This window comes from Podarcis vaucheri (assembly GCF_965113315.1).
Source record: "Podarcis vaucheri genome assembly, chromosome: 12".
Lineage (NCBI taxonomy): Eukaryota > Metazoa > Chordata > Lepidosauria > Squamata > Lacertidae > Podarcis > Podarcis vaucheri.
Window position 1 is genome coordinate 9,141,552 of NC_138750.1, and position 12,250 is coordinate 9,153,801.

The 12,250-nt window shown below is 43.4% G+C and overlaps 1 protein-coding gene across 3 annotated transcripts in view; it reads left to right on the top strand.

Moving 5' to 3' along the window:
* TBX20 (T-box transcription factor 20) overlaps positions 1 to 12,250 on the top strand; it is a 41,036-nt gene that overhangs the window by 16,075 nt on the left and 12,711 nt on the right. For all 3 annotated transcript variants that reach the window (XM_082192871.1, XM_082192873.1, XM_082192872.1), the window contains exons 4-6: positions 3,298 to 3,406; positions 6,068 to 6,226; positions 11,422 to 11,498. In XM_082192871.1, coding sequence (XP_082048997.1) covers positions 3,298 to 3,406; positions 6,068 to 6,226; positions 11,422 to 11,498 — 345 coding nt within the window. The remainder of the gene's footprint in view (positions 1 to 3,297; positions 3,407 to 6,067; positions 6,227 to 11,421; positions 11,499 to 12,250) is intronic.

The window sequence follows — 12,250 nt, forward strand, 5'->3', positions numbered from 1 at the left end:
ATCCTGTTTCTAGGAAACTCTGAAAACTGTAACTCTTTGAAGGAATTAGGAATCTCTTGACACCTCTCGCCGCCCTTGACAAACTACAGTTTCCAGGATCCATGACGGTTCAAAGTGGTATGATGACTGCTTTAAATGTATAGCGCAGGTGGGACTTTATGCGGCCTAGGACCCACATACCTATGGGACCGCCTCTCCTGGTATGCCCTGCAGAGGACCTTAAGGTCCACAAATGACAACATTTTGGAGGTCCCAGGTCGCAAGGTGGTTAGATTGGTCTCAACTAGGGGCAGGGCTTTTTCAGTACTGGCCCCGACTTGGTGGAATGCTCTGTCGCAAGAGACCAGGGCCCTGCAGGACTTGACATCTATCCGCAGGGCCTGCAAAACAGAGCTGTTCCACCTGACCTTTGGTTTGGACTCAGTCTGACCCTTATGTTTCCATCCCCTTACGGTTTTGATCTATGGGCTACATTTAAAATGAGGCTGCATTTTAAATTGCATATTAACTTGTATTTTAATTTGGATTATTATTATTATTATTATTATTATTATTATTATTATTATTATTTTATTTTACTGTAATTTTAATGGTTTTAGCCACCCTGAGCCTGGCTCTGGCCGGGGAGGGCGGGGCATAAATACAATTTATTATTATTATTATTATTATTATTATTATTATTATTATTATTATTGTCACATTCATTAAATTCAGTGGCACTACTCTGAGTAAAACTATCCAGTGATTTGTCTGTTTTATATTCTTTTTTTTCCTCTAAACAGTCCCTTTCCTTCATTTTTATCCTGCTCAAAACCCTGTTATGCAGATTAGGCTGAAGGAGAGGAAGAGAGAGAGAGAGAGAGAGAGAGAGAGAGAGAGAGAGAGTGTCACCTGGAATGCTTGATGGCTGAGTTTCCTTTTCTTAGTCCAGTCACTATACCATGTTGGTACTCATGAGCCATTCACTGTTCTTTCAAGCCTTGATCAGAACAGCTGCAGGGGAAGAGGCGAACAATCTTCCATTTTTGGGGGCGGGGGGAGGGGGGAGAGACAATGCAGTGGATTTGCTTAATAATAATCTAAAATGGAAGCATTAAGCATCAGCTAATGAAATAAAATTATGACTGAGATTGCAAAAGGAATGAAAGGCCCAGGAAATAATAAAGCTTTAAAAGAGAAACAGGCATTCATGATTCAGGCCAGCAAATGAATAACTTAATGAGCCTGTTTCAGACATCGCTTATCTCAATCCTATTAACCTGGGACTGTTCCATTGATTTTGGTGGAATTTACTTGCAAGGAAGTGGGCTTGGGGTTGCTGTTAGTTAGGCAGCTGGACCTGAGACAGATTGACTGGGAAGTAAGTCCTACTGGGTTCAGCAGGGCTTACTCCCTGATTAGCATTGATGGGATTGCCGTGTTTGTCGCAGAAGTGGATTCGAGAATGTCATACGTGGCAGGTCTTCAGGCTAGCTGTGTGTACCATTTTGCCGCCTGAGGCAAAACAGGATGCGCCACCTGCTGCTGCTTCTCTGCTCACCCTGCTGCTTCTGCAATTTTGGGCGCCATTTCAGCCAATACAGGAGGCAGTGGGGCACCCACAGGGCTTCCGCCACCTTAGTTTACCTAATGGCAGAGCCGGCTCTGCATCCAGAAGAGTCCTAATGAAAAGCTGGGGAGATGTGCATTGGGAAGTGTTATGTACTGAAGTTCCCACCCTGGGCCAGCAGGGGGATACTGTAGATAGTTTTCATTCAGGTCCACATATGCAAATAAGGGATTGAAAGTGACGTTCAGTGATTGGATAGTTTCAGAAAGTTGTTACAGTTGCGTTGTACTGGAGCTCTATATAAGCAGGCTGGCTGAACCCTTCAGTTCAGTTCTGTTCTGGCCTGTGAATAAACAAGAGCTGTTTGAAGAATCGGTGTGTCGTCTGATATGTTCACCCACAGCTTAACTGGAAGCCCTGTGTATCATGTTGGCAGGGGCAAAAGCGGGGGGCGGCAGCAATTTATTAGCTAACCAGCTCCAGCTGATCGAAGGCTGCTGCTACCCTACCCTCTAGTAGCCCATTTCAAGGCTTATTACCCAGCTGGAGGTAACTTGGGGTCTCCACTGTGGTAAACCCCACCCATCTTATCTGTTGGCAAAGGCTGGCAATGATGCCATGCTAGGTCTCCACTTCCCTGGCCATTGATTTCGGTGGTACTGGAACGGGCTTTTCTATTGTACAGCAGTTTCTTCCCCACCCAAGACCGAAAGTCTGCCCCTGGAATCAGGGCCGGATTTAGGTTTGATGAGGCCCTCAGCTATTGAAGGTCATGGGGCTCTTTATATGTCCAGCTGTCCTTTGTCAACAACAAATTGTCACTGTTTTTTGTGTTGAATATATGTTATTTGGTAATTTATGGACCTAAAGCCATTTGCACATAACAAAATATGTATTTTATCAAAGTAATTGTTGGACTGAAATACAGTTGGAAATGTACATCCAGTTTTTTCCCCTTTAAATATTTTTGGGGGCCCGCAAGAGAGTGGGGCCCTAAGCTATAGCTTGTTTAGCTTATACATAAATCTGGCACTGACTGGAGTATATTGTTAAGTAGGGCTGCCGTATTTCAAAAAGTGAAAATCCGGACACAAAAGTTGTTGCAGTTTTTTTTGGCAAAGTTGTTGAGCTATTTTTGTGTGCAAAATCTCAAAAAGAAAGTTTTTTGAGCTATTTTTAATGGAAATCACCCAAATCTACATCAACGTGGATTTTCCCGGACACTTCAGCGATTTTTGCCCAGACACTGCTTAAGAGAGCTGAATACCGGCCATATCCAGAGAATTCCAGATATTTTGAACATCCATAGATGACTTAATTTGTGTGCTTTCTTTCTGAGACTGATACATTACTAATTTCTTTTGCCACTGGGGCGGCGGCTGTTTCTTTTAACATCTATAGGATATGGAGCCAGTGAACCCCTTTTCACTGGCATATCTTTCAGTCTGAGCCTTCTCCTATATTACTCCTTCAGAACAATCTTTCATACATTGCATTGCTTTTTCTTCAAGAGGAAGATCTTTAAATAAAATAAGAATAAGAATAAGAATAAGAAGAAGAAGAAGAAGAAGAAGAAGAAGAAGTAGAAGTAAATAGGGTGCCTGAACTTGAGCTGGGTTGTCAGTGTTGTTAACTGGCTAGGCCTAGCAGACTAGGCTGGGAAGTTGTAGGGCAACTCTCTTACAAAAGCAAACGTCCTGAACACAGATTGGGTTGATTGACAGGCCCTGTGTCTCTTGGCTTTCCAGACTGTACGTGCACCCGGATTCTCCGTTCACGGGGGAACAATTGCTGAAGCAGATGGTGTCCTTTGAAAAAGTGAAGCTAACAAACAACGAGCTGGATCAGCACGGTCACGTGAGTAGCTGGTCCTGTGGGAAGGGAAACAATGTCCGCTCTCTCAGGCAATGACACCTGCCGGCACACCTGGTGGGAACGGGCGTTATCAGCAGAGCCCCGGTGGCTGTTGGGAAGGTGCTGCTGTTTTGAGGTGGCTGTGAAGGGGTGCGAAATGTAATGGGGGGAGCAAGGGATGCCTTGGGTGGGGGCGAAGGTTCTGTCATTTATACCTCATTTATCCTTCTCTTGCTTCTGTCCTCTTTGTTCAGCAGCCCAGCATCTTAACATCTTTGTAGTCACCAGCCCATGACCCCATTTAACAATTTCTCTCCTAAAACAGGCTTCTGTGGTGGTATGCTTGTCCCTGCCCCCTAATAATAATAATAATAATTTATTTTATTTTATTTTAGCCCTCCCTAGCCCAAGACGGTCTCAGAGCAGCTAACAATAGTAAAATGATACAACATTCTAAAATCATTTCATTATAAAAACAGTTTCTTGTGCATCTTTCCCCCCATATAATCATTATAATACGGACGTATTATTGGGCATGTTCTCTTTATCAGTCTTGTGCAAGCCTTAGTGATGTAAATTTCAGTTTTGCACAAGATCTCCGTATTAAATTTCAGTTTTGCACAAGATCTCCGTATTAAATATTAATGGAAATGCCTATCCCTCCCTCCTGGATCACAAGCTACCATTTTGCCCACTGTGAAACATTTACTGGGATGGATGGCAAATGGTGGAACAGCAATGCACACCAGTCCCTAAAAAAATGGAAATGTGCGGAAGCTAACACAGTAAGCTTGTACACACAGAAAATCAGGTCTGCTTGTAATAGACATCCTCCACTTGGAAGTATCTTGAGATGGGCTTGGAAGGCCCATTGGTGTGAAAAAATTCTCCTGATTTAAGTCCCATTGATTTCAGTGGGGAAGAAGCATAACTAAGGGAGGCTGCGATGCTATGCATAATTTACTGTTGAATTCAGTGGGACCTACTTCTGAGTAGGCATGTCTGCAGTCACACAACTCTCCTTGTTAGCTTTTAAGAAGAATTTATTTCTCCCACTGTCATAATGGAGAAATGATGGTGTGATTGTTTGTCCTTACTGGATGTCATTATTCATTAACCCTAAAGAAGGCATCAAAGTCCCTGGGTGGAAGTCTTGCAGCTGTATCTATGTGATGGTTGCTATGAAAAGTGTGTTTCTAATAAATAGAAATGAGAGCTTTAAAAAATTGCAATAGGAGTAGCTGAGCCAGCTTGTCAAGAATACAGTAATATGACAAAGATATATTGTCTTTCCTTGTCTCATAGAATCTAACCCAAGAGCCCAGGGCAACTAACTCTTAGTAGTGTGGTACATTATCTGGGACCAGACTGCTGCTTTTTTAGTGACATGAGCCTTGGTGTTCTCCAAGGAAGACAATTATTCACAGAGTGTTTGTGATTATACTTTCTCTACAGAGAGCTATTGGCTTTGATCAGGATCAGCAAAGGCCACTGCGTTCCTAAGGACTATAAAAAAACCATATAGTGATAGAAACTTTTTCTGCACCAAATCCTTCTGCTTTTGCAATTGTTCATAATGACAACATGAGCTGGTCTTACACAGTCAGCTGAGTGAGGCAGACGGCAGAAAAGGATCACATTTCTGAACGTGCATCCAAATTCTGTGCAAATAGTAATAAAACCAACAGCTAAATGATAGGATGGAAGATTCTGCTCCAGCTTTTGCTCTTAGGGAGTGGATGGTTCATCCGGAATATTTTTTTGAATGCAGAGAAGCATTTGATACCCTTCACCTGCAGTCTGAAGTGGGGCAGTCCACATTGTCCCATCATTCTTCTGATTCATCATTTTTCCCTCTTAGAAATCTTTAAATTAGGAAAGAGATCTGTGAGGGAACAATTTATTGCACATTGCTAATTATAAGGTCCTAGCCGTGAGCTGTGGAACAGTTGATATATGTGTTGCAGAAAGGTGTTGCAGAAATCTTGGGCGGAAGTAAAAAAGTTGGTAGTTGTTGGGATTTGAATGGATGCTAGGAGAGAATATATTTATTAGATATTATCCTTCCTCCCTCAAGTTTGTGAGTTCAGCAGAGTGCATCCCTTTGCAGCTTAAAAAGAGAAGCTTAGATGGGCTAGTTTTAGTCTTTTAGTTTAAGTAATCCAGAATGCTTTAAGACAGAGCGGATTCTCCTGGTATTTCCCACCTTTCTCCCCCTTGAAACAATAATCACGCAAACAGTCTTATAATAGGTAAAAACAACACTTACTCAGAATACTAGTTGAAGAATAACAAATACCGCAGCTTTGTTCAGGCAGACTTAAAATGGTAAATCAGTTACAAAGGCTTACTTAAGCCTTGCTTAAAATGGAGAATGTAGCTCAGACTTAGCAGATGCTTTCACATTGCTGGCATGGTGATGAGTGGTAAGAGAGTAGGCGAACACGCCAAAGCAGGCAGGAGAATATATAGCTATGCCCTCCCCCTGTCAGGGCACAGTGGGGGTGTCTCTCACAGAGTCCTCTCTAGCAAGTTTACAGGAAAACTTTGTAAGCTTCAGCTCCTATCTAGCAAAAGACGAATTGTTGGTTTGACTGCACTTTAAATACCCCACAGTAGTGTTGACTTGAATCTGAGTAGCTCTTCCCTTTATCTCCTCTCCAGATAATCTTAAATTCAATGCACAAATACCAGCCTAGGGTTCACATCATCAAGAAGAAAGACCATACAGCTTCCTTGCTTAACCTGAAGTCTGAAGAATTCAGGACATTTATATTTCCAGAGACTGTGTTTACTGCTGTCACTGCCTACCAGAACCAATTGGTAAGTGTTCTATAACTCTTATTAGTCTTTTCATCAATGCTACTACTGGACTGAGAGACAAAAATGAGGGTTGTGTGCCTGAATTGCAAGGATGAAGGAGACCTCTCCTTCTTTCCCTGCTACTTTTTGTGCTTGTAAACTGGATCAGGCCCCTGCAGCAGGTTCCTGTTGAAAGCCATCCCCTCCTTTGGAGACAAATATGGCGGGGTAGCAGATGATATTCAACTGATGCAGGAGCACACACTGGATTGGGGCCCGGCAGCTGCTTTCTCTTAAAAATGCAAGTGACCTGCTTAAAAAGTGTGAACAATGTGACATGATTTGGTCCTAAGGATGTCACAAAGTCTTACGTCTGCTTGGGGTAGACCGGCTGCAGCATTAAACTGCAATCGGAAGTCGTTGGGTGTTTGTGATGACATTCCAGACACGGTGAGGAAATACAGTGGTACCTCGGGTTAAGTACTTAATTCGTTCTGGAGGTCCGTTCTTAACCTGAAACTGTTCTTAACCTGAAGCACCACTTTAGCTAATGGGGCCTCCCGCTGCCACCGCGCCGCTGGAGCACAATTTCTGTTCTCATCCTGAAGCAAAGTTCCTAACCCGAGGTACTATTTCTGGGTTAGCAGAGTCTGTAACCTGAAGCGTATGTAACCTGAAGCGTATGTAACCCGAGGTACCACTGCATTGTAACATTTGGGCATTTTTAATTTAGAAAAGGGACGTGGGTGGTGCTGTGGGTAAAACCTCAGTGCCCAGGACTTGCCGATCGCATGGTCGGCGGTTCGAATCCCTGTGGCGGGGTGAGCTCCCGTCTTTCGGTCCCAGCTCCTGCCCACCTAGCAGTTCGAAAGCACCCCTAAGTGCAAGTAGATAAATAGGTATCGCTTTATAGCGGGAAGGTAAACGGCGTTTCCGTGTGCTGCGCTGGTGCTGGCTCGCCAGAGCAGCTTCGTCACGCTGGCCACGTGACCCGGAAGTGTCTCCTGACAGCGCTGGCCCCCTGCCTCTTAAGTGAGATGGGCGCACAACCCTAGAGTCGGACATGACTGGCCCGTACGGGCAGGGGTACCTTTGCCTTTACCTTTAATTTAGAAAAAAGATGAGTTAAGGGAAATGATAGAGATGTATAAAATAACTCAGCTGGGGGTGTGTGGGAATGGATAGAGAGAGGCTTTTCTCCATCTCTCGTAATCCTAGAATCCCGGATCATCCAATGAAATGGAATGTGAGAAGATTCAAGACAGACAAAAGCACAGGAGCCACCTCCTAAGGGTCAAGGGGTCTTTGGCCCTCCCAATAAAATATTTGAGGGGATGCCTCCCCAAGTTGATGGACATTGCCAATGCTTTCGAATGGTGTGCATGCTTGATCTATTATGCGGGCCGGGCTTACCTGGGCCCCGCAATATTTTATTCAGGTTAGCGCCCCTGGGCAAAAGGAAGTCCGTCTTTATACTGTGAATGTGGAATTTGCTATTACAAGACAAGATGCCTTTAAAAGGGGTTAGACAAATTCACTGCAGATAAGCCTATCAGTGGCACTAGCTATGGCGGCCATATTCCAAGTCTGCAATTCTATGGTTCTATGACTCTACTTCTGGTATTGAAGCTGCTGTGTGGGGAGAGCACTATTCCGTTCATGTCCCGCTTGCAGACTTCCTATGGGAATCTATCATTTTCTAGGCTGGTCTGGGGAGCGGTTTCACAGAACAAAGAGGGCAAAGGACTTCTCATGAGCCAGTTCCACAATGGAACCTTCAGAGACTTTGACGAAAGAATCTCCCTCTGCCCTTTGCTTTGTGAAATCTCAAAATAGCTTTCTGACACTCATCCCTAAGCCATGTCAGAAAAACTCTTCTCTGGTCCCGGATGAGGGGCTCACATCCAAGCCATTTGGAGAGGTGTTGCTGGAGAATCACAAGACCGCACTGCTTATGTCTGAAAGGAGAACAGCGTTTCCCAACACCTTCCTAATACAGGCAAGTCTGAGCTTGCTGATGAAGCCGTGAGACATGGTGCGTGATCTGGCTGAAGCTGAATGCGCGGCCTGAAGCCACGACAGCATACTAGAGCTCCAGATCTACACTGGGCAGGTAAATGGCCATGCCCAGTAGGGGAATGGGGAATTCTAAACACTTTCTAGACAATTTCTAGAGTCTGGTGTCCATCCAAAATGTGCATATCATCAATCCACAGGGGCAGACTCTCTACGAATTCAAGACCAGAACACATTCCCCATACCCTCCAACATTCCTCAGATGAAAAAAGGACATTTTTCAATCCCTGCAACTGACCCTTCTCAACCTGCCGTTTTTGGGTCCCCCTGCCCCCACAGAGCATTTCTGTCAGAAGAAGGGCAAGTGCCATCGCTACACCAATGGGACACAGCACACACACACTCCACCACCCTGAGAAAAGCCCTTAATCCTGATTTAATTTTATTATTTGGTAGATTTACAAAAGGAAAACACACACCAATATTATTATTTTTTTAGACGCAGATGCACAAAGCAGTTTTTTTAAAAAAATCAAGACTCCTTGCACTCTACAAACCCTTTCTTGCCACTCAGGGTGGCCCTGCCCTCTGTCTGCACCTCAGAGCAGGCGCACCATGCGCGGCCCGCCCTGATTTCAGTAGCACCCTTACTTTGTTCCCCCCAAAATGAATCTGTTTTGACCAAATGTATACGTAGTTTTAGTTATTTAGATGCTTAGAACTTGGCGCATTTCCAAAAGGCTCAGAATAGTAGATAGCTGCATTTTTGGCAGTTTACATCCCTTTTGGGACGCGGGTGGCACCGTGGGTGCCACCCACAGAGCCTAGGACTTGCCGATTAGAAGGTCGGGGGTTCGAATCCCTGTGATGGGGTGAGCTCCCATTGCTTGGTCCCTGCTACTGCCAACCTAGCAGTTCAAAAGCACATCAAAGTGCAAGTAGATAAATAGGTAGCGCTCCAGGGAAAGGCTAAACGGTGTTTCCATGCGCTGCTCTGGTTTGCCAGAAGCGGCTTAGTCAGGCTAGCCACATGACCCAGAAGCTGTATGCCAGCTCCCTTGGCTAATAAAGCGAGATGAGCGCCGCAACCCCAGAGTCAGTCACAACTGGACCTAATGGTCAGGGGTCCATTTACCTTTACATCCCTTTTAAAAAATAGCCACAATCTATCACATTATCCACACTGAACACAGTGCGTCTTGCTTGTGAGCGGCAACCCTCTGTATGCTTACATGACAGGGACCTCTGCTGAACACAACTACGCTAAGTTCCAAATCTTCTAGGTTTTCAAACCCGATTTCAAAGGAAACTTACCACATGGAAGTAATTGGTGTATAAATGAATTACTTAAATTAAAAATAGAATTTATCTGCCTGGCAGCTATGTGTTTACCCTTCATATAGATCCTACAGTCTTATAAACTTTGAATCAAGCTTCAGGCCTATGAAAGGGGGGGGAAGGTGTTTGCCTGGACAAAGCAGTTTTAGAAAGCTGTGGTCTGATTCTCCAGCACATCCCGTAAATACTGCCAAATTTCCCTCTGGAAATCCTAGAGACAGAGGCTGTCGTATTACGTATGACTAATGAAAATGGAACCTCTCTTATTTTTGCCATTTCTTTCACTGCTGGTTTTAAGGGGGATGATTACATTTCTGCGGGTTATTAGATAAGGGCTAAATACATTACACTTTCAACAAACTATCTCACATTTAAGATTTAAAGGTCATGCATTTGTTTAAACAGTCAAGCCACTACGGGAGAGTTGAATTGTAGGTCAACTTTCATTTTTACAAGCTTTCTTGGAGATGTTCTCATGATTCATTTGGGAACTGGGAGTTTAAAAAATGACGGCAACAGCGTCCAACAAATCTGCAAACCACCTTCCCATTCTGATGTTAAACTGGTGTTGCTCCTGTACTGAGCATTTTCTGTGCAACAGCTATGCTTTGTGGATTCCCTTTTTATGGAGAATCTGCACAATACTGTGAAAAGAGTCCTGTTTTGTTTGTCCCCTTGAACAGCTTCCTTTTTTTTAAATTCGGAGCTTAGAAATATTTTTTTGAAAAACAACCTCAGTTTATATTTTTAGGATTAATCTTATTTTTGTGTTGGTAAATTGTCTTTTGACATTGTGATCTACCTTGGGACCTCAGGGTGAAAGTAAATAAGCAGATATTAACCACACCATTTCCCCAGGCAAACATGGCTTATCTTTCTTGTTTCTGGCCAATTCTGTCTTATCTAGATTGCTCCAGATACTTGTAGATTGCTCACCACAGTCTTCTCCATGGTCCATCTCTCCTCTGTAGGAATCAACTTTGTCACTTTGCTTCCCTTTCGAAATGACATTGCCAGAATAAGAATAATACCATCCCACAGTGAGAAAAATTATCTGCTTCTGTACTGGTGGTGCTCAAGATTGAAAATGTTAATTCCCCTCATGGAATTGAGATATGTCTACCCTTCATAGTATTTTTAAAAAACGAGACAACTTTATTGCATTCCTGTGTAACCAAGTCTCAGTTTATCACCCTGTCAACATTCTCCACACAAAAACATGTGGCCATTTTGGATGGTTATTTTGGCGGAGATACTGTGAACTGGTCCAGTCCTTAAGAGGGGGTCTGGTTTCAGTAGCTGTCCTGGGTCCCAATAACACCGCACTCCTGATTTACAATGGTTTGAGCAAGAAAACCAGACTTTTACACTTTGGGGGCTTTCACAAATCCCTAAGGAGAAATTTTTGTTAGACTTATTGAAATGTTTAGCTTTCCTTGGAAATTCCTGGGATGTTTAACTTGAGCAGGAGTTTCCACTTTTGCTGCAAAATTGTCTTTGACAGCTGAGGAACAGTTTAGGTCTCAAGAAAGTTCTCACGTTTTGTAGCAAGCCTCCTCGCTTTTCACAAATTTCCTCTCATGTACTTCCGAGGAGAAATATGTATTACAAAAAATGCTTCACATTTTGCTTTAAGTTGCAACAACTATAGTTCCTGAGCCCTGAAGGCTAATGGTGGTCTTCAAATGCCATTACAGAAGAAGCAGGAAGTCACGTCTTTGCCAGCCTGCCTCTGAGATGAGATAAATTTGGTAGAGGCGCAGCAGGGGACTTGGTATGGATGGTTTGGTTGAGGTCATGCTCTGTAAGACTGTCTCCTCAAAAGCTGGCCACAAATGCACTCTGCTCTTCTCTGTTTCCAGATAACCAAGCTGAAGATTGACAGCAACCCTTTTGCCAAAGGATTCAGGGACTCATCTAGACTCACTGATATTGAGAGGTAAGAGGGACTTTTCGTTTACTTTTTGCTCAAGATAAGATAATGCTGAGGAGAGAGGAAGAGCTGTTGTGAAAAGTGTTCTGTCTTCTCCCACGAAGCTGTAGCGTTTGCAAGTTCATGTTGCACTGTAAGAGGTCTCAGGTGCTTTATATAAATACTCAAAAATAATAAGTTTGCTCCCCTGAAGATCCCCCCACCTTTTCCAATTGCTGCTCTAAAGGCAAAATGATCTAGTGAGCTGGCCACTCATATAACTTATATGTGTATCTCACATAAACACACATATGCATGACTTCGTATAAAATAAACACATAACTTAGTGGTTGCCGTTTATCTCTCGCATTTTTAAGTCTTTCTCATGTCTTTTCTTAACAACCTGTATGTCTTTTTGTCCAAGCCCACAACCAGAATATTCACCTTCTCATTCAAACCCTCTGCAAGGTCATGGAGATAGTCCCCATCAGACTATTTCAGAACATGAACATGCTTCTTCGTTTGCTTGTGTGAACGTTTGTTTGATCATAAAGATGTTGATGGAACCTAAGGGACAAGGTATAGGTTTAGGATAAGGTATAGGTTTTTCTAGATTTAAAAAAAAGCCTCATTAACTCCAACCAAAGGACAACTGGAACCCAGTGCAGATATTAAGGAACTGTTGTCATCATTAGGCACTCTCTTCTCTTTCTTGGACCATTGCAATGTCCTTTTGTCTCATGAAAATGAGAATTTGCATGGCTATTTTTAATAGCCTA